Source organism: Oculina patagonica, chromosome 4, assembly GCF_052425735.1.
Source record: "Oculina patagonica isolate OP01 chromosome 4, crgOcupat, whole genome shotgun sequence".
In the NCBI taxonomy this organism is placed as follows: domain Eukaryota; kingdom Metazoa; phylum Cnidaria; class Anthozoa; order Scleractinia; family Oculinidae; genus Oculina; species Oculina patagonica.
Window position 1 is genome coordinate 64082149 of NC_135761.1, and position 23574 is coordinate 64105722.

Consider the following 23574-nt stretch of genomic DNA (forward strand, 5'->3'; position numbering starts at 1 on the left):
GGGTTAATCATAATCATTCGAATAGGGATAGTACCATCATCTGAAACACAAACTAATTCTGAAGCTCCAAAAATAGAATACTTTTCAGGTAATGTCTGTCTAGGAGACACTAATCCAGTTGCGTTTGCCCTTTGTGGAAGACAATTCAACTTTCCAGGGACAACTATCTCAGATTCAGGTGGAACAATAAATGAAAAATCAGCATGGACCGAACAAACGAAGCTAGTGTCCATAGTCGAACAATCGTCAACATCTTCTTTTATATCATGAAAAGGCAACGGATCTTCCTGCTGAGAAAATTCTATCTTGGCTTTGTCAAAATCAATCTTAGAAGAAAACTTCTGTAGAAAATCTCTACCCAAAATTATATCATAATTTAAACCTTCAATAACATGAGCTTCAAAAATAAAAACTTCAGAATGAATAACAAACTTCACTAAGGCTTTACCTAAAAGTTTCAAAGGACACCCATTAACTGTTGTGACAATTTCTGAATTAGAAGAACTCAAATTAGAGTGCGTGTTTTTCAAATACTTATTCCACACATTCACATTCACTGCCGTGACGGCAGCACCGGTATCTACCAGCGAAGGGAACTCGTGACCTTCTATGCCTACTGAAATAATTGAGCTATCAGGACTAAAAGAAAAACAAATTCCATCAATGGCATTATTCGTCACGTGAAAAACTGCGTTACTATCACCAAAAGCAAGAGGACACTTATCGTCACAAGATTTTGTTGTGTCACGGGCCGCTTCAATTGTCGGGCCATTTTCAACAGTGTTTCTAATGACCCGTGACAACAAATCTGTCTCGCCATCCTCTTGTTTACCATTTGCCTCACTAGCACCTATGGGGGTAAACGATTCACAGCTTTCAATAAGGTCAACAGCATTGCCGCTTTTATCTGAAACATCAACAGAATTTCTACTGTTTTCAAACGCCAATTTGTTTTCGGCCACAACGGCGTTTTTAACAACTTGAGTCTTTTCATCTTTTGAGCGCTCACAAAAACTTGTTTTACTATGGGAAGACAAAACTCCTGTATTGGTTTTGACATCCGATAAACCAGCATCAGACTGATAACATGTATTTTGACAACTTGGTGAACTTTTAACCGCACTCTCTAATTTTGTTATGACCCCCTTTAATGATTCTACTAACTCAACGAAAACACTGGTTTCCTGATCTGTAATCGTTTGTGACGAGACATTTGTTGTGGTTTGTTGTGACGGTAATACTTGAGATACTTCACACGTTGTTAAGACATTATTCGAAGAATTTTCCGCCGACGTATTATCTACGACATCTGAAACACCGACAGTAGGACTAAAATCAAATTTTTGCTTCACAGGAAACTCGCCAGAATTCGCTTTACTGAAGGCAAATTTATCAGTTTTACGCGCTCTAACCAAACGTTCCTGATTACGTTTCAAAAATTTTGATCGTGCCCCCATCACGCCATTATTTCGACAAGAGACAGCGGCACCAATCCGTTTCCCTGCTCAGTGTTCCAATGAAAACTATTTTGACTACATCGTGGGGAAAAAGAAGTATATTTTCTATTGCAATTGTAGCGCGGAATTTTTGGACCGGGCTCTGAGCGACAGAAATTTCTCGTTCGAAAACCTGGGCCTGTGCTCCTCTGATGTGATGAATCAGTTATTGGTGACGAACTTCTCACTACCTGCTCGACTTCTGCTCTAATTAAATCTTTGATATCGGCTTTAATATCGGTGTCAAGAGTGCCAATTTGCGTTTCGTTATGGCCCGTCGTTTTACTTAGCTCCTTCACAATCCGATCTGCAATTTCCTTAACTTCACATGTTTGTGTTTTTTGTCGACCCGAGAGAACACATTCTTTTAATTTAGAAAAATTTTCTGCTTCTTCCAAAGTCTTGGGCTGCTGCAAAATAACATGTTCGCGGATTTCGGGTTTAAGGCCTAGGACAAAATAATGCATCCATTCGCTTCTTGGCAAATTTAATTGAACGCAATAGGAGCGAATACTGTACGAATAGTCATTCACGGGTTCATTCTCTAACTGGCGGCGCTGACTAAGTGCTTGTCTAATTCGCCACTCGCTGGCCCCACACGCAAAGTGCGAAATAATCGCAGCAGACAACTCGTCGAATTTCATACAATCTGGATTTTCCAAAGTTTTAAACCAAATGCTGGCATGTCCTTTTAGATAGAGCGGAAGGCCTAAAGCTAACTTATCTTCATCCCAGCCGTTCAATTTTTCAGCCCTCGTAAAGTTGCTAACGAATTCACGAACGTCTTCGCATTCATATCCACTGAACACTGGAAAAGTAACAAACATTCTGGAACTCAAGATAGTTGCTTGTGAGTTGAGCGACGCACGCATCTGTTCTACAGTATCACGTAATTGACTGATCTGGTGTTCGGCACCAACAGAGCTAAACAGAGCCATGAAATATTCGCTCAAAACTTAAAAAACTTATACCGAAAACAAGTTAAACTTAATGCGTCACATAGAAATTTTCGAAATTTGACCATGCTGAAAACTAGTTAATGTAAGAAACAAAAACTAGCTTCTGTACAAAGCACACCGAAGGTAGAAAATAATTACTACATAACATAACAAAACCTAACCTAAAACAACAAAATGAAATCTTATGAGAGTTACATGCTGAAAAAAAAAAAACTTAAATCGAGCTTGCAATGGTCGGGATCTTTTGAACGACAAGAGTCATTGTTCCACTTACAACTTAATTCAAGATACTTGTCCGCCAAGAAATGAAAGTGTTTATCCAGCCATGTTGAGCTCTGAAGACCTTTCTCCACCAATCTTGTTAGAATGTCTTTTGGGGAAAAAGCTCGGCGAGAGGTAACCGGGACTCTAAGCAGATCTTCTGAGTTTCTTCTTTATTTTCTTCAACTACATCTGGCTCGTCACAGCTACAATTCTACTACTCTCTTACTACTTCTTCTTCTCCTAAATTAAACCTCGAAGGTTTCTCAACTATATAGTAAAATTGTAGACATGTTTGGGTTCGAATCTCTATGACCTTGGAAAACTTGAGACATTCCCATGACCTACTTAAGAAAGCAAATACAAACAAGCCTACATGAAAAACCAAAATAAAGAGTAAACGACCAATGACAAATTCGGAAGAATTGACACGAAACTATAACAGGAACCTTTATGGAGGTCCAAACCAAGTTCAGCTAACATTTCCAAGTTCATTTACCGTGGGAACGTAAACGTCTAATACAAACACTCGATCACTAACCCAAACATATCCACTGAAGAAGGCAATCGATCTAAGCTAAAAACTCTTAAAAGATAAGCAACTATAAATTTCTGTGCGGGCTGTCGGGCCCTTAAATCACAAGAAACTCATGATCTACAAAGTTATAAACAATTACTCATGAACTAAAATTACTGAGCTCTAAAAATAATATTTCACTTCACTTCGTATGTATGTATAACAATATAATCACGCGTTCATTCAAAACAAGGTCAAAGCCCAAACAATGTAAAGGCCGGGTTTCTCAATGTTTTAAAATTATCTCAATACAAGATTCTGGGTTTTACCTCTTCACAGAGATTAAATCTGCTTCTACACTTGTCGAGCTTTGCTTGAGCGCTTTCGACTCGACCTCCAGCCAAGTGAAGCTGTTTCGCTTTTCTTTTCAACACTTCCTTGGACGAAACAATTCTCTGTCCCGTTCAGTTCTCTAAGTATAGTTTCTTTCAAGCGATGTAGTCACAACTTTGAGGCTATCTGGTCCATAATCTTCGCCAATTTCTTTGTTTTTGAATTCGGCGAATTCGGCGTAAATAAATTTGCTCAAGCAAAGTGTGATGCTTAGTCGGCTTGTAGTTTCAATTTCGTCGGCAATTTCCTTCTTAAGAAACTCGTTATTCCAAAACGAGAACCAAATACCAATCGTTTTCAGTGCTACGGTATTTAGAGCTGTCTTCTGGTCCTCTACTGTGCTCAAAACGCCAGCCATTTTTTTCACTTGCATCTCGAAGCAGATCCAAACTTCGCGCCATTCAGATCGGGTTGAAGCGTTTGATTGGCCCTCTGTGGGTGCCTTTGTTTATTAACCAATCAAAATGCTCTGCTTGTTTCTCTTTTTGCACCGAATTTCCATTTTTCTGCACTGTATTTCCTCATTTCTGCATCGAATTTACTAAAAACTGCATTTCTCTAAACCAATCAGATTTGAGACATTTTTTCATGTATATTATTAGGACAGGAACGCGTTGAATCGAAATTCCAGGGGGGGGGGAGGGGGGAAAGAAACGAGGTCTGGGACCGAGTAGCGATGCTCTCACAACTTGCAAAGCGATCAATTCACGATGTAGTCAGCGGTTTTTGGACGATGATGCAACAGGCAATCTTTTCCCGCGAAATGGAAGCTGCTATGCCGTGGAATCACTTATTAAAAAGGGGTTCAATTCTCTTAACTAAAAATCTAAAAGCAGCGTGTTTATCCGAAAATTTCGTCATCGTCGTGTAGTTTTAAGAACGCAGAATTTTGTGATGCCGTGCTACTTTTCAGTGCTGAAATGCAAATGTTTGTACCACGATTTTCAACTGGCCCACATGGGGATTGTAAATGAAGTAAAACAAACAAAGACCAAGTCAACAAACAACCTCCAAACAATAGAGCAAGAACAATAGCTCCGACCAGCGCGGGAATATTCGATCGCCACGTTTTCATTACCATTCCCGTGATGGTTTTATTTCATAACAAACACCACATATTGACCCCAAGAACCTTTCTGGAAAAATTTTCGCTGCTTTAAAGACAATACTTAGAAAGTCTTTTTTATTACTACATATATAAAAGAATCGAACTCTCTCACTGGTCCCATCGACTCCCATGTTTTTATTGTTTTCGCAAGTTCACAAAGAAAGGAGCTGCTCATGCGCCTTAGAGACATCCGCTGACTACCGCCCCGATGATTGCTTTGCAAGTTGTGAGAGCATCGCTCAGATTTCATATAAGAGAATGTATGGGGAGTTGCTTCCCCCCCCCCCCCCCCGCGAAATTCTTAGGACCTGTAACCGTAAACAATCGACAAAAAACTACAAGACAAAAAATATATAATAAAAAACATGTGAAGTGCAACTGCGTGCCGCACCCTATTTAAACTGATGTTAGAAACCAATTGGCCGATTAATTTCGACCAACGCTATTATAATTATTATTGTAACCCAAAGAAGGGGGGATCACCGGCCGCCGGGAAGGGGTGTGCGCGCGCGCGTGTGTGTGTGTGTGTGTGTGTGTGTGGGGGGGGGGGGGATTCATACTCGTTGAAAAGTACTATGTCATGAACTCTAAAATTGTAGAGAATCTCATTGGAAGTAAAACACGAAAGAAGTAATAAGAAACCGAAAAGAAACAGAGATGGTTACGGCAGAGGAAGAACTTGAAAAATGGCGGTTTCTTTTCAAGAGTGTGCAGTCCGTGACATTCTGACTCAAACGATACCACTGTTACGAGCGCACTGTGGAAGGGGAAAAGATGGTTCACGGTACCAGAATATCCTAAAATGGTCTCCTGATTAATTTTTTATATGAACAGATAAATTGTCTTTCGCTTCTCTTTTCACTTCATTCAACATGTTTGTGCTATGGTAGGTACAATACAATACAAAACAATAGTCGTTTAATGTGTCATACACTAGGTAGGTAGGTAGGTTAATGAAGTTTGCGTTCGAGCCTAGTAGCCTATCAGGCTGGAGATTATCCCGGTTTCCGTAGCATGAAGGGACTAGAAATACTTGTACTCCCCCATGGATAAGATGTTAGTCCATCGCAGGGTTACCCCCAGCATTAAATTCGCCGGTACCCATTTGTACCTGTGGGTGGAGAAAGGCACTACCAGCTGACTATGGTAGTACAGTGTTTTGCCCAAGAACACAACGCATTGTCCCTGCCAGCGCTCGAACCCACACCGCTCGAGCCGGAGTCCAGTGAACTAACTATTAGGCCACCGCGTCTCCCATTGCTTGTGTTATACAAGTGCATATCTTTCGGATCTAAGGGCTATTGTAACTTATATATCGACTGAACAAAATAAAGACTACGTGCATTGAGCTGCCAAGGCAATTTTATTAATTATTTATTGGTATTCAGAAGCCGAGCGCAAATTATTATGAGCACTATTTCATAAAACGAAGATTTTGCTGACCTTGCACCAAAGTACAAAGCAAATTTCTTCTTTGAAGCTAACCAGCCTTACAGTCGCTCTCTATATTTTTCACTCTAATTTCCCAATAACTTTTAAAACCGAAGCATACAATTGAGCTAGGCCTGTGGCAAGTGTTCTTTCTTCAAATCGTTTATGCAGTTTTACACACAGCCTGGGCGACTTGCTCGGCTACGGAGTTAATCGTGTCTGGGCCACTAACGTAAAACACATTATTGGGATCCCCAGCAATCTTCCATAGCTCCATGGGATCAGGAAAACCAAAACCGACAACAAGGACTGCGACATCTTTCTGCTCAAGTTTGCGGGCGAATTCAGCTGCCGCGTCCATCTGTTGCTTTCCGTATGTTAATAGCACCAGAACCTGTGATCGACAGAATAATCAGTTAAAAAAATAGAGAATAAAATATGATGCCAAACAAATGCTAAACATGTAGATATACCGTTCGAAAATCGATAAATTAGAACCGAAAAGGAACTGAAAATACGTTACGTTTTGGGTAGATTATTTTTTTTTTCTGGCAAATATTAAACGTTTAACGTTCCTGGAAAGTCACAACCAGGGGGGGGGGGGGGGGGGGGAAGCAACTTCCCATACATTCTCTTATATGAAATCTGAGCGATGCTCTCACAACTTGCAAAGAAATCATCGGGGCGGTAGTCAGCGGATGTCTCTAAGGCGCATAAGCAGCTCCTTTCTTTGTGAACTTGCCAAAACAATAACAACATGGGACAAGTGAGAGAGTTCGAATTTTTTATATATGTAGTAATAAAAAAGACTTTCTAAGTTTTGTCTTTAAAGCAGCGAAAATTTCTCCGGAAAGGTTCTTGGTGTCAATATGTGGTGTTTGTTATGAAATAAAACCATCACGGGAATGGTAATGAAAACGTGGCGATCGAATATTCCCGCGCTGGTCGGAGCTATTGTTCTTGCTCTATTGTTTCAGGTTGTTTGTTGACTTGGGGCCTGTTTACATGATTCCGGAATGACTTTCATTCCGGAATCATGTAAACAGGCCCTTGGTCTTTCTTTGTTTTACTTCATTTACAATCCCCATGTGGGCCAGTTGAAAATCGTGTAACAAACATTTGCATTTCAGCACTGAAAAGTAGCACGGCAGCACAAAATTCTGCGTTCTTAAAACTAGACGACGATGACGAAATTTTCGGATAAACACGCTGCTTTTAGATTTTTAGTTAAGAGAATTGAACCCCTTTATAATAAGTGATTCCACGGCATAGCAGCTTCCATTTCGCGGGAAAAGATTGCCTGGTGCATCATCGTCCAAAAACCGCTGACTACATCGTGAATTGATCGCTTTGCAAGTTGTGAGAGCATCGCTACTCGGTCCCAGACCTCGTTTCTTTCCCCCCCCCCCCCCTGGTCACAACTTATTTAATGAGACGCTTCTTACTCCCCTCCCCCTCCTCCCTTAGTCAAAACATGATTATAAACATAATCCTAATCCACATCATTAACATGAACGTAAAGCAGCTGAGCAGTGTCAGACATATTTCAAGAATTTGTTACAATTGTGACATGTTCTCTTTGCTGTGTGTTTGTTAACAAGATGTCCAGGAACCCTTGGAAATCATGCATTCCCGGCATGCGTCCGTAATCCGTTTAATATATACACCCAATTTATAAGAGGCCACTTACCATTTCTACAAGAATTAACAGCAGGCTTTTAACAAATTAGAAAAGTGATAGCTTGCGTAGCAGACGCCTGCTTAGTTTCGAGCGCGCGTATTAAAAGGGCTCGATATCGCGATTGAAGGCCACGCGAGAGCCGTCTCGTCTGGCCGTCTTGCGTCTTTCGCGTCTCCCATTGGTGCGTAAGGTTTGTTTACGTTTCGGACGGCAACGTCATTGCTCGCGTGCTCAGCCCAGTCCTCGCGCGGTCTGATGTCGCCGTCCCATTAATTCAACAGACCTGTTGCGTAATGACGGGCGCGCGCTCGTACCTACGCAGGCTAGAGAAGAGATAGTGACCTCGTTGTATAGTAATAGCGAATAAATTGGATGTCCCCATACCTCGTCATATCCTCTTGCTCCATAGCGGTGGGTAAACAGGTCGTTAAGAGCAAGCTCCAGTGCCTGATCAATCACTGTGTCCTCATTTTGGGAGCCTGGGCGCCAGGATTTCATCTCTTCTGTCACGGCGTCCAAACTGTTGCCACGATCCAACAAGTCGTTAAATTTGAGAAGTATCTCTGCTGTCTGGTCAAAGGAAATGGCCCCAATGTGCGTCATATCGTCAGAGATGTCAAAGTTGCTCACAAGTGTCCTGGCAAATTGCATGAATTCACTCCATCCTAAAGAGCTGTCTCGAAGACTTTTGTCCATCACAATACCAACGTCGATAGGTTTGCTGCACATCGACGGTGCATTCTGGACTGTTGATTCAAATGAGTTTATTTAAGAAATAAAATATTGTGAATTTGTCAGCATTCAGAAGTACATATTTTATTTGCAAGGTATTAATAAATGATTTATAACTTATAAATGTCCATAAATAAATATAAACTGGTGAGACGAAGAATCTACATACGCCTTTTAGCCGAACCAATTCTTATACATTTAATAATATTTAATATTATATATATATTCTCCCCAGATTATTAATATCTCGAATAAAATACCGTTGAACTCACATGATAAAATTCTGCGTCTATAAATGTTTTCAAAATTAAATGATATCTGTTTATCCAATGATAGATAAGTTATAGTACAATAGAAATATAAAGCAAAGCCCGCCCTGCCTTTGTTTAGACAGTACTGCCCATGAGCAGAACAATTTTACTCGGTACCTGAATTCCTTGCAGATCCCCGGAGTGCTTTCCAGTTTGCAAACGCTCGCCTTGAAATTTGCTGTTAAAATTAAAGAAAAAAGAAAAAAATCATTTCTAGGTAATCTAAATTAAAAAAGGTATCAGAAATGGTGCTCATCGACTGTTGCTTAGCCGTGATGAGATCTAAATTCCTTCCTAAACCGTAGCAGGTTCGAAAACGGGTTATACTGAACGCCACATTCCTTTGCCCGGCAAGAGAAATGAAAGTAAAACGCATTTGCTAATAACAGGCCTTGTTATTCTTTATTCGACCAAAGTCAAAGACGAAAATTACTCATCAGTTATTGAAATCATATTGTGCGTATTTTAAGTGAAGTTCCTTGAGACTCACTCACAGCTTTTTTTCTTTCTTTCTTTTGAAAAAAAAGGTTTTACCTCTGGTAAATTTTCTTTTCAGGATAGAACCGTTAACAGGTCCGCTAGCGTACGAACATTGAGATATCGGTTGTTATTGCCCACCAAGAAATATCAACAGCATCAGATAGTAAAAAACCGCGATAAAATCGATGTTGTATAATCGATATTAGGTGTTGTTTAAACTTAGAACTTCGTCACAGGAATGGATATTTTTCACTGTAATGCTTATAATGTTTTACCCTAAAACAATATTAAAAATAAAAAGTATTACCATTCCATCTGCGGCGCTAACCACGATCAACAAAGCAATGACGAGAACTTTTAGAGTAGACATGGTGCAATGAGAATCTCGAGAAACAAACTGAAAAATATAAAAGCAAAAAAATAATAACTTAAGATTCCTAACTAAAGAAGATTTTCTAATACTACAGTTGAATCTCGATAATTTGAACTTCCCGGCTAGCTCGAACCTTTTTTCGATTCCCCTCCAGGTCATTTAGTTACCTTCGACAACTCGAACCCCCTGCTCGAACTTTTTTCGTTTTCCCTTGAAGGTTCGAGCAATCGGGATTACAAATGAAGTCAACTACTCGATTGACTGTTAATCAAAAGTAATTTGTACATGTATTTGTTCCTGTCTACAGTCAGCTCTCTCTTACCATACACCTCTACAAGACAGATACATGGTGATTGTTCCACCCCTATCGTTTTTCAGTCATTATTTTTACTGTATCTAAACTCCCTGTAAGACGGACACCTCTCTAAGAAGGACAACGGACACTTTGAAAAATTTTAGGCACACCGCCCCAAGCCTAAGAATACAACCGCTCCTTATCGCTATCTTATGCATAGATCCTGAGAACAGAGCTTGCGAAACCAGACCTTTTGTCACCGGTTCCCAAGCACCATCATGTATTTACATATGTAACCAAAAATGTTAAAATTCTTAATTAAATCGATCAATTGTATGACCATGAAGAGAATTGTAATGAAATGAAATGAGCTTGGTAGCCGCGCAAATGAAAAAAGTTCTTTTTAGAAAACAAACAAGAAAAATAAAAAAAATACTGTATTTCTGCTCGGTATTTTGAGTGCCGCTTAAAGAATAAGCTCTTGCTCTAGCTAGTGGTTAATAATCTCTGTTTAGTCAAACAAGTTGTGTTCTAATGCGAATTTTCTGCGAGTTCATCAGCCAAGTGAGCTGGGCTGTGTTAAACGCATTTTGTAAAAACTCCTTAGCAATAAAAATGCGGCGCATGTTGAAGTAGCCCACGTGTAGGAATTTATGTCCTAGACTAATAATACAAAAATTAATTTAAATTATTCTAGCAGCTTACCACGTAAGAATGTTTGTTCCACAACCAAACGGTAGGCTCTCATGGCAGGCTGAGTATGAGCAATACTTTTATCTTTCGAAGCATGACACTACATCATTTATAATGTCAAGGAAGACTGGCTTCTACGGCTTAGCTTTTTATCGTTTGTTCTCAGGCAACATGTCTGTGTATATCAACAAGTATTCGCTTTTGTCTCATGGCCGGATCCAAATTTTTTAACATGTTTTTGTCCTTATCTTATATTACCGTTCATGTATGTCCTTCTCTCAAGTTGCCCCCTTTTCAAGCGCTTTTCAGCTGATGCGACTACGCTGTGCAGATGGAAGCCACGCTAGGCAAAAAGTGGTCAAGCTTATTCTTAAAGCCCAGTTTTATGAAAAAATAAGCCCAGATGTCAACCCAGATGACGAGATGCCAATCCACCTTTCAAGAATTGACGCTGGGCACTTTAAAACGGCGGACGCTGAATAAAACAGTTAACAATGCCTCAGAAACTTCTGCTTTGTGAATTAAGTTGCTCGTGTAAACATAAAATAATTAATTTTAGAGAAACCTTCTGCTCTGTGTACTTAAGTAACAATTAAGTAACAAATGCAAATAAAAACCTTTATTCTTTTGAAAGCCCTCCCTGTGTAGCCCAGCAAGGTGAAATTTAGATCTCCATGGCCCTAGGCTGATGCTCGTATGGTCCGAGGTGGCTCACCCATAATAACATCAGGTTACCTTGGCCCTGGTGGACTCTGGGTCTAGTCATATCTTAGTTTAAAAAAAGCGTAAAAAGTCTTTTTAGAAAATGTATTTTTTCAATTGATCGGTCATCTAGATGATTGCTTCCAAGTGCAGAATGAACATCATTGTGCCGACCAAAACATCGCTTACCACACCTTCTGAAAAAATGTTTTTCGTGTCTCGGAGTGTTTCGTGATCCCGTTCGAAGGTTGTGCTCCACGATAGAAATTAAAAACTGTATAACGGTTGTTAATTGAAAATTTTTTCGATGTTTTCAAGTCCCGTTTCCCAGTTTGTTCTTTTTGGCCTATCATACGGTTCATACGGTGAACTGATCAACAATGAATATAGAAAGATAAGAAATCTTGATAAAATCAATTAAACTGGCCAAAACTGCAATCGAAATTTCTATAATGTGCGGTGACAAAACTAAAGCTGGTTTAGTGTCTTTTTATCCTCTTATTATGTCAATGTATTCAATAACTCCCAGCGATTTTAAGTTTTAAAGAAACGGAATTTAGTGAAACAATTATTTTGTGTTTTAAACGTTCGATTGTTATTTTTAACAGTTAAATATCTCTATGAGATCTGCTTTGCTTTGTGTAATGAATAGATATCTACGTTCAAACCTGACAAATCTTGGATTGATTTCCTTAGTTCTTTCAGCTTCAGCTCTGACTTCGGGAGAATGAACACTGAGAAACTCTAAAGACGCCGATTTATACCTATGTTAGAATTTATTTTCCATTGGATAGTATAGTCCCGTTGCCTAGTTTCTTTTTTTAAACTGAAAGTATTCTTGACACTTCTACTTTAAACAAACGAGCCTTTACAAGTAAAACCACAAAGTATTAACTGCCATAATTACAAAAACGATTCCAAAAGGAATATGGGGCACAAACTTTGCATCTTGTTAAGTACTGAATACGGAACGACCCAACAATGACTTCGTTTTAAACTAGTAAACGTTTCAGTCAATTTCTGATCATGCGCAAGCCATCGCCGCTGCAGGAGACCAATTGCAATTTTTAAGAGTTCCTGTTTGTTACAATGAAACAATTTTATTAAATGTTGACTTTTATGAAATGTTACGTCTCCGATGACATGTCGTTTAAACACGGACCTTTTATCAGAGGAACATTTTTTCATGGTTAAGCTTTAAAACCAAGTAAGCGTGAGACCGTTTTATTACTATCCTATACCGTTTGTATGAAAGCTCGACTTGCAACGCTTGTTTTTCCTTTTTTGTATTTTTTTCAGAAAGAATTCAACATTGTTTGCCACATCTATAGGCGGCTTAGGTTAAGATGATTCTGACATGGTAAATGCCAAACCTAATTAGTGGCATATCCTTCAAAATGACATTATCTTCCTGTTTTGGAAACTTTATACCAAGTTCAAAGAGTTCCTCGTTCCTCATTTCAGCACTAGGAAGTTCTAGTAACTTGGAAGTTCTAAGTTCCGTGAACGTAGTTCCCAGATCCCACTCTACTCTAGTCCCTTCGCCGCTCGCCCCTCCCTTCGCCGCTCGCCCCTCCTTCCCCGCCTATTCACGAAGAGACTGAACCTGAAAAACAGGCTGTAAACACTAACTTGAAAGATGCAAAGTTGTTAAGATCTGGTTCAAACTATGTATATGAGTGGAATCCTATACGAACTACGGATAGCGTGTAAAGTGAATGAATCCGACCGTTGTGTCAGTGCAAATTAAAGACGGAATGCAATTCTCATGAATTCTAGCACCAGGCTAACAATTGATTGACCTAAACGTTTGTATGGGGATGAATACAGATGCATTGATTGCCTTTGTGGAATTGGACCAAGAAACAGCGAAAAATTTCAGTCGAGTTTTTTAAATGATATAGCTGAGACTTTTTTGCCGGCGTAGCTGACGGCATTTCGCATTTCGAGAGCTTTGTTTCGGCAGCAGAGCGGCGAATTCTTGGAGAGTTTTCCGGTTGGCGGTTAACTGACCAATTAAATTTCAGTTTTGTTGCCGTTTCTTTGACTGTTACAATTGATGGCAGCGGCAAGCTAAATATATCCTTGTTTTACGGTTAAACAGATGCATGTCGCTAACTGATTTAAAAGTTGCAGACAGTATGCGTTTGACGGTTAACCTCATTATAATAATCGATCAGGCGTGGTTCAGTTGAATCAACGGCGCAACTAAATTAATTATCGATTTTAAGACAAAAAAATGAAACATTTCGAATCTAAGCTAAGGAGAATACACTTCTATCATAAATATGTAGCAGCTACAGTAATTAAAAGCTAACAACGGTTAAGTCTGAAAAACAACGGTTTGCAAACAGTTGTGTGACTAATTATTCTGGCGGGAAAATAGTTAAGCCCTTTTTAAACACTCGATGACATACCGATGACATAGATGAGATGGTGCTCTTAGTGGACATAAAATAGACATTATATCTCTTTTTAGTCTAGCCGCAAAATCAGACGATAATCAAGTAAAATAAGTATTGCTTGCTGTTTGAAGCAATCACTGGTCATCTGGAGCATGAAGCGAAAGCGAATAAACTATTTGTGAGCCAATTTTAAATAGCTTAAATTACCCACTGATTTGCACAGTTTGATCGCGCGTAACAGGTGCAACTAGCAAGGAATATCCATGTCTCATTCTGTCAGGTTACCGTGGACTTGGTAAAAGAAAATCGTATGCAGTGCAATTTTCATAAGGCACTTGTGATAAAGTGTCACAACACACGCAATATACTGCCTCTGAAGGGCGACAAGTGCTTTTTCATGTGGGTCCAATTATTTCAAAATTAATTGCAAAGCAAAAAATTAAAAAAAAAAAATCAAATAAATCATCAGCGCAAATGATAAATGGCTTCATTTCGTTTGGCAGTGCAATAAATCATACAAAATGTAATCGTCTGAATCAGCAATCGTCAGATTAACGCGATAGTTAAGGGCAGATAACTTTTAAGTAACACGCACATAACACTGAGAGACTTACGTGTAAGCAGATTGCGATTTTCAACACCTTCTTGGCTACTGCTGTCGAGTAAACGGTCAGCGAGTGAATAATTTCAAACCTATGTTTATGCGTTTTTTATAACCGAGATCACTCGCGCGAGAAATTGCGTCCTGTCATATTTTACCACGAAGTATGATGGATAAATGTCATTAATCATTCCATGTATTTATCGCATAATTCTTACTATATATTGTTCCAAAATAACAGCTGCCGCCAAAATTATAACGTTAAGCTTTATCTGTACTTCTTGCTCTATCATTAGTTTTATATTTTAAATTTGTGAAAAAGTTCACTTGGAATGTTCATTCTAATATACTGGTTTGACGATCTTAAGCTTACATCATCGCTGATGCTCACTTTTGTTTGCAGCAGTTAATCTTTTTTAAACGGTCTTGTTTCGCAAAGAACAATTATTGCTATTTTTAAATTTGTTTTGCCAGTCGGTAAACGAAAAGAATAGAAAAATAACCAGCCAGGCGAGACCCGACACTGTCTTATTAATAAATAAATATCGTTAATCAAAGATATGCTGGCCATTTAATACTACAGTATAAACTGCGGACAATGAGTTGAAGTAACATTAACAAAAGCAAACTTAACAGATGGATTTAGTTTAGATTCTTTAAAGTATCAGTTTGAATAATAAACACTGTATCCGTTACTCAGGATCATAGGTGGAGCCTGTTTAATGACTAGAACGCAAAACATTTATGAATGTTCAGCAGGAGATCAATTAAACACAAAAGATCGACAATTTAGAAACCACAGTCAACGAACAAACATTCTAAAAGAAAAAGAGCGCGCTAAACGCTGCATAATTAACTGCATTTTTCTCTAAACGTAATGGGAGGTTCTTTCACATTCCGTAAGACACAGTACCGATATTCGCATAATAAATTATCCGTAATTATCATTACGCGAGCATAAGTTAGTTAAATTAATATGTGCAACGTCGCGTGAATTATCTGTAAATAATAACGTGATAAAGACAGGGCGATTTATCCCCGTTTCGTATTGTTTGCAATTGATTCACAGATGTTTATCAAATATTCTTCTTTCACCCGGGCTAACAAAGTCCGAGGTGGTGTGGGGTCTAGTAACCCACTTGTTAACAAAACATGAATCAGTCAAGACAACTTCAGTTAGTTAACGAACACTCTAAAAGAAAAAGAGCGCGCTAAAATAGCGCTGCATAATTTAGTGCATTTCTACCCGTTAAAAAGTGCGGGACAAAACGGTATTAATTTTTGTGGGTGATATCGACTAAGCGGTAATATCGATTAATCAAATTAGTATGTTCAAGTACGCGTAACTTTCAAGTTATTGTAAGGTGATCAAGGTAAAGCGATGATAGTGCACTGCACTTAACAAATTCCTGAACATTCTCTTTTCACCTTTGCTTGGTTTTAATACGCATGAGCACTGATGGTAACAATAAATCAAAGTGCCCGTTGGGCTGTCTCGTGTTTCAGATCAGTAAAGTAGCACCCGTTGCTAACAATCATATAAGCTCAGAAAAAACATCTCCGGATTCTACAATATTAATTCTCAAATTTCATTCTCAAGCATTTGCAACAGCCTGTGCTATACGAGCATCGCACCATGTGCCCTTTCTACACATTCTACTCAAATAGTCAAACCAAGACTGCCCTTCCAAAAACTCAACAAAATCTTCGCAATGATTTCTAAGGTATTCAACAACTACAAAACGCACTATCTAAAACGCACTACGATTTGCTACTTTCATACTTAATTACTTACTTCCCTATTCGCCATCGGCGCTCAGGGCAGCAAATGACTTGCTACCGAGTCAAATATCTGATGACTAACACTTCGAAAAACGAAAACAGTCTCCATTTCCACCACAATCATAGACTGCAGCTAGTCGTATCTTTTGCGAACGCATGTAACGCACTCGGTCTTTGTATAACAGGCCCGTAGGGAGGGGGTGCGATGGGTGCGTTCGCACCCCCCCCCCCCCCCACGAGCCTTGGAAGTCCGCTCATTGTGAAAAAAAAAAATATATATATATATATATTAAAATAAATAAATAAATGAATAAATAAATAAATAAATAAATAAATAAATAAAGGGAAATGGTATTTCTGTACTTCGACTATTTACATTCAATATGGTCCTTTGGGTTGAAGATCCACCATTTGAAGATTCGTGTGGTATATTTTAGACCAAATTGTGTGATTATAGGTTAAATTCAACGATACATTCTACCTAATGTCCTTCATAGTCGAACCATTCGAAGTGCCATTCCCAGGCGCTACCAAAAGAGAGGAGACTGGGTACTTGTTGGGCTCGGAAACACCCAAGGACAATACTAAAAGATCAACAAACCGACTCTGACTGATTTATGTAATAACCATTTTGACACTAAAATGAAGAGACCTATCTTTTTCCTGTTTTCCTTCTATGTGCTGCTGTCATTTTTAGCTAAATAAATTGTAAACTACGTTTTTGAGGTTCTGTTTCGAAAAATGTGATTTGAATTTAAAAATGTACTAGAATTATTGTCGTCGTTTTCTTCACTTTTACCTGCCTTTTCTCCTAACAAACTGTCTTCAAAACGCACGAAATGCCTATTTTTTCAAAATTTCCTGGGAGAGGATACCCCCAGACCCCTCCCCCCTACATTAACGCGCCTGCGGCGCTCAAGATTTCGTGCCACAGTCGCTCATACGCACCTCCCATGAAAAATCCTGGTTACGGGCCTGTATAATATCTTAGTACGACAGCGAGAGGTCTGGCGCCAATGTAAAACTGTGAGTGGGACTGGGGAGAGACGCTAAAAGTTTTTTCTCGCCTCGCAGGCTCACAACGTTCGGCGCATTGCGCCTTTCAACGACTTAAGAGAACAAACGACTGTTTTGCAGTCTACCACAATCACAAGGAACAAGACCAACTGCACGTAACCTATTTCTAAGTTGTGAAAACGAAGTACAATCATAACATTCCCTGTTATTCACCGTCATGTTTTCACCGAAATTAACAATAGGCCATAGGACCAGGAATCTTTCCAATACACCACACATAAATAACATTTTATAATATACAGAAAATTTTTTATCATAACTAAATTTCCAAAACCTATATGCATTATTCCAGAATGAAGAAAATATAAAACTTCTATATTTTCCCCCTTCCCATCACCCACCACTCGCGCTTCGCGCTCGCTCAAAATCCCTGCCTCTTTCCAAAACTCTCCAAAATCCGCGCGGCCTTGGAAAAGCCTGTGAAGGAGGCAGACGCATTCTGATTAGGTTAGAATGGGTCATCTTTCATCAGCCCCTTGAAATTGCCTGGATGGGGGAAGGGATATGGGACGGAGATAATGTAATCTCTGGTTTTTCTTTCTACGTCATCTGCCACTTGACATTAATTGCTCAGATAAGACAGGAATGATGGCGAAGAGGGATTTTAACTACATACGTAATACGCATTTTGCATGGGTCTAACTCGATAATGAATCCTCACTTAGACAACAAAACAAAATAGAACCGGGCAATAAGAAATGACTAGTACAAGATATAAACGAAAGAGACAAGTTATATTTTACGAGTTTTTAGTATTAGAAAGAAAACAGACATTTGCTTAGATGATATCGGGAACAGGAATTTTGTTTACCTTAGCGTAATACGCATTTTTTCATTTTGTATGAACCATTTAACTCAACAAGAAATCCTCTCTTAGACCACAGAGCAAACTAGAACCAGACAATTAGAAAGGGCTTGTACAAGATATAAGTTAAAGAGACAAGTTATATTTTATGCGGTTTAGTGTAAGAAAGGAAACAGACATCAAAGCGGTGTAAATAAGCAAGCAGCCTTTGACCTTACTGGCGGCAAAGTATCGTATTCGTATATCGGTTGTCACGCAAAAAAGGAAATAACGCTACTAGGCACGTCTATAAAGCCACAGGGCTTCTTGTTTGTGTCTTTCTTTAATACTGCGACGAGTTGACCTTTAGCATGTGTCTTAGTGAATGGGGGAATTCAGGGAATTTTGAACTGTTTTCCAAAATGGTTTAGTGTAATACTCGAATTGAACACACGCAAGGAAAAAAATGTCCAAGGGATCTACAAGTTGTTTTTTAACTAGTTTAATCAGCGCAAATTTCAACTTGCACCAGCTAGTAAAGGCACACATCTGGTTCGACTATTACGGTCTATTACATCTTTGAAATCCGAATCTAAAAGATTGGAACGACAAAAAAAGTTTTTTTTTTCTGACATATTGTCGACATACCTACAGTTCTGTATTATTCTGTAAGGAGCAATCCTGTTTAAGAACAAAGCCGAAGATGAGATACCACATCAATATTTCTGTTTGCGTGATAACTTCACTTAATATTCTCCTTTTGACACATTATTTGACATATCTGAAAACTGCTCTGACGTCAACAACCCTTTACCCTAACACGCGCCAAAATGGTTTTCTTGTAACGCAAACAGAAATTTGACAACAGCTTTATCTTCTAATTCATACTTTAACAATACCCACCGCAAATATAATATCAAAACACAAACCTACCGTAAAGATAAATTCATTTTCCATGTAAAAAACTACCTATTTAAGCAACATATGTGAGATAAAATCTCCTTATCAGATTTGGCGGTATTACTAAAGATAGTACTTCATGTAATATATTACATTATACACATACCTCATAATGCAAACATTTACACTATATGTCTCACACGCGTAAATAAGCACTTTAAAACTCGACAAGAGAAAACGCGCAATACGAAGAACAGCATCCCGGTGCATCTTATCAGCAAAATGTATCTATGTAAATATGGCTATTTCTTACCTTGTTTCCTTGCTACTTTATCACTTCGTTACCTTACGAGAGGTCTTACACAAAGCACTATTGTGAGCTACCAAGTCTACTCGGATAATCTCGTGTTACGTCACGGTCACGTCGTTCACGACGTGACCGCGACGTAACACGAGACAAAAAGTATAGGTCGGTGCGTGAACGAGGTTGATTGATCTACCATCTAGGTATGGGGAAAGCTTATAACAAAATCAGGAGCCATAATCGGGGAAATAATCCCCGATTATGGACATTATCCTTCATCACGATTTAGGGCTCCGGGGCACTAAATATCCCCCCCCCCCCGCAACCACAACCCCTCATACCCTCTCCCCCTCCCTAGAAAAAAAGCGCGCTTAAAATGACCGCAGTGCTGCTTGGGTAAACTTCAAGATGGCGGACCGCTTGTTTATGGAGAACCCTCCTTCGCGTCAAATAAACATATTTCTTCGACAAAATATGAAAGAATATTTGTCTCAGACGGACAATCCGGCACATTTAAGCGATATTTCTCGATTTTATTCTGAATTGGAGGCTGCAGTTGCAACGATAGAAGGAAAATACATCACTTCACGAACCCGAGAACTGCGAGAAATTCAGCAACTTGTACAAAGCCAAGGAATGGTATTACGGACCTTAAAGAAAATTCACGACAAGATCACCCGAAGACTATGATCAACACCAAATCTTGCAAAACCATGGAGGGATAATTTTACGATCGATGTCCCGCGAGAAGTTTTAAATGTGATTTTGTGTCACATTATTCAAAATAATAACATTGGCCACGAGTTCAACGAAACTTCCGTCTACATCGAAATTACGATCACAGAGCTGAGGGAAGCGGTATTAATTTTTGACTTTATGAACTTGGATGGTGTACTTATATCCCGTGACGATCTTCTAAAAAAGCGTTTTGGAAGTTCAAGAGAGTCATTGGAAAGGTGTGAAGTATTAGTTAGTCAAGCAAAGCCCTTGACACTTAAATACCATAAGAACACTGAAGTATTATCCGTCCACTTTGATTATGGTTGTTGGAATCAATTTGGAATTGCACAGCATTAAAAAAAGAGCGCATTTAAATTCACCTTAATAATGCTCTTAGCTAGAGATAGTGTAATTGTTGTTGACATTGTTGTTAATGAAACTTTTGACAGAGTTTTGTACATTCCGTGCGCACGTTTACGTTTATAAAGCTTACTTTTTGTATCAGAAGGCCCAAAGGTATTAAAAACATGTCTTTACAGAAGATAATGCCTTATACCTGTGGACAGGGCCATGAAATTGTCAACAAAGTTACTCAGGTTTACATGATAATGTGTTGGACATCAGGAGTGGTTTTCTTATGATTGTTGTACCAGTGTAAGACAAATGCAGACCTTGCCTTTCGGTAAGCCTAAAAGTGTTTTGGTTAGCCTGAATAACACTCAGGTTATCCTCCTTACGGTTTATAATAGCTGCAAAAAATTGTAACAGTAACATAATATATGCTTCAAAACAAACTGCAGGTCTGCAGTCTGCCATCCTCGGAGACCCAGAGCGGTTAGTGGGGGCTGGGGTAAGTCTATACGGGCCAAAAAAAAATTGGCGAAGAAAAGTGAAGAACGAAGAGACTTACCCCCCCCTCCCCCCCACTAACTGCCCCTGGGTCTCTGAGGATGGCAGTTTGCATTAGTCAGACACTGCTATGAGGGAGCTGAAGGGGTAACATGGGAACTGGGAGACACAAACAAAAAACGATGAGACTGGGATTTGGGAAAATGTGTGAAAACAATAGGCTGGGAAATGGAATTTGGGCAAAATTTGGGCTGGGAAATGGGATTTATAGCCCTCCAACCCCCCCCCCCCTCTTTCAGGCCCCACTGCTATTGCACCTTTTGCCCAGGGGGGGGGGGTACTTCGGCTTGTAAACGAGGGGGATGATCGAATGGAGGCAAAACTCAGGACCCAAGAAAACCCTAAGTACATACATACAAACATACAAACATATACTTTATACACAGTAAAAACATCAGTTACAAAGATTAAAACACACAAAAAAAAACTGATTTACATGTTTGCCGTGTGGGAGCACGAGGGAGACATCAGGCAATTGATAAGTCTTTTAAATTGGCTAAAGTAAAGTAATGTCTTCTGACATTACCCAAAAAAAATCGAATCCGTGGACTAAAAATAACCCCCCAAAAAATCCCTTGTCAAATAACTCCTAAATTGCCTGGAGTGGCCATGGCATTAACATAACACAAAGAAAACTATAAAAATTTGAACGCTCGTGTTTGTTTATTCATCATACCATAAATACCCCTAGGCTGCGCCAAGGCACTTAAGTTCGTTTTTAACACACAAAAAACCCCTTTTTAAATCAAGTCACCCAAAAAAATACATGCCAAATTTTCCAACCCCCAAAAATCCCGGAATCGAAAATTTCAAACCACAAAAAATCCTTCGATCATCTCCGTAATTTGCAAACCGGAGTAACCCATCCCCCCCCCCTCCCCCGGGACCTATTGTACACCAAAACCACAGTTTATTTGATAAACACATCTGTCCAATCAAAACAAATGCATTAACGGTCTTACAATACACTAGAATGATAACCAGACTTATGGGTTATCGGCTAACAAGTTGTCGAGACCGTCTCAACAGGGCAACAATAGCTAAAAATGCATAAATGTTGACAACAAATTTTCTCAAGGAATTGGTTTTCTCGTTTGGAGTTTTAGGTAACAGAATTCCAAGAAACAAAATTTTACCAAACCAAATTTCTCCGTTCATTAGAGCTTTCATTCATATATGATTTCAGTGATTTCATATATAGGTAATGTTAAAAGTTTCCTTTCAGTGTTACGAAATAGAACAAGGTGTACCACAACATAAAAATATTATCTTCCACCCCTTTGGCATGCTACAAGAATTACAGGTAACTACGACACCCGAATATTAACATGCCATTGCCTAAGTCTAATTACTGTCATGACTTACTTGACTGTAATTTTCTCGTTACCTTTAAAATCAATCTTCCGTGGGAGTCCTTCTTCTTTGATAAACCGAACTTTCACCACTCGTTTATTTATAGGTGTTTGTGAAGAATTTGATGTCATCTGTCGCTGACATGTCCTTTAAGTTCTTTAAGAAAAAGAACTGTGAAGTGCAGGCAATTACCACACAAACTTGATGGGTGAACTTGACTTGTTAGTAGACAAAACGTGACCACTTGAAAACCATAAAGTAAATAAGAAAGTCATTTACTGTAAAGAAATCATTTGCTGTAATATTGATTCAGCGGATTATTGAGTCAACTAATGGGAACGGCACAGAGTTAAATTTATACCTGAGTTATTATCTTTTATAAGAAGACAAAGCGAGGCCATTTGAAACTATTTAGTAAACAAGAAAAAGATTTACTGTACAGAAAAAAAATCATGTTATATTTATTCAACTGATTATTGATTCAACAAATGGAAAGACAAAAAGTTGCATTTACAAATTACAGGTCACGTAACACTGGGGGAAGTTTTAAACTATTAGTTATCCGGGATTACTGATCAAATATCAAGCAGCCATCTTTGTTGTATGTCTAAGGTTGGTTCCATAATATAGTTATCAGTTATCATATCGCTTAAGCAAACCTCCGCCCGTTGCTCATTTGTCAACTTTTTTGTCAAACGAAATTGGACGCCATATGTTGCTGCCCCGTCCTTAAAGTCTTTGCACAAAAGAGCTGTTTATCTGCACAAACTTGCTGGCATGAGCTTGAGTTCTTAGTAGACAAAACGTAAATAAAGAAAACAATTTACTCTAAAAAAGTCATCTGGTACAATATTAATTCAACAAATAGATTATTGATTGAACTAATGGAAAGACACAAAGTTGTAAATAAGAAAACATTTTAAACTGTACTTAAAACAATTCTGGAGTATTGATTCAAACTCATTATTTTAAATATCACAGATCACGTAACAGTATAGGAAAAGTTAACTCGATCTTGATCATCCGTAATTTTTAAATACTAAGCCACGGTTACTGTATTTTTGTTCAGACAATCTAGTTGGCAACTCAGTCATAACGCCCTTTCAAACCCGCGTTACCAGTTGAATAGGTATATGTGGAGAGTTGAATATCACCTGGCGTTATCCCATTAAAGTGACCTACCAGCGTAAACTTGATCATTTAAACCTATTGTAAAGAAGAAAATAGTTACTTAAACTAAAACAAATAGTCTTGTCTAGTATTGATTCGACATAGCATCTGTCCATCCAAGAACAAATAAAATATCA

At 38.8% G+C, this 23574-nt stretch overlaps 1 protein-coding gene across 6 annotated transcripts; it reads right to left on the minus strand.

Moving 5' to 3' along the window:
- Positions 1 to 6078: 6078 nt before the first annotated feature.
- LOC144651106 (von Willebrand factor A domain-containing protein 2-like) lies at positions 6079 to 22353 on the minus strand. 6 transcript variants are annotated; one of them, XM_078510995.1, is made up of 5 exons: positions 22302 to 22353; positions 9677 to 9766; positions 9007 to 9067; positions 8231 to 8592; positions 6079 to 6559 (listed from the first exon to the last, which is right to left on the minus strand). In XM_078510995.1, exons 2-5 carry the CDS (start codon positions 9737 to 9739, stop codon positions 6329 to 6331), a joined length of 717 nt encoding a protein of 238 aa, XP_078367121.1. In that variant the 5' UTR covers positions 9740 to 9766; positions 22302 to 22353; the 3' UTR covers positions 6079 to 6328. The 6 variants fall into 6 exon arrangements, with proteins under 6 accessions (XP_078367121.1, XP_078367122.1, XP_078367119.1 ...); XM_078510996.1 differs by having other exon boundaries at positions 22280 to 22346; XM_078510993.1 differs by lacking the exon at positions 22302 to 22353 and adding an exon at positions 14452 to 14567.
- Positions 22354 to 23574: the final 1221 nt, after the last annotated feature.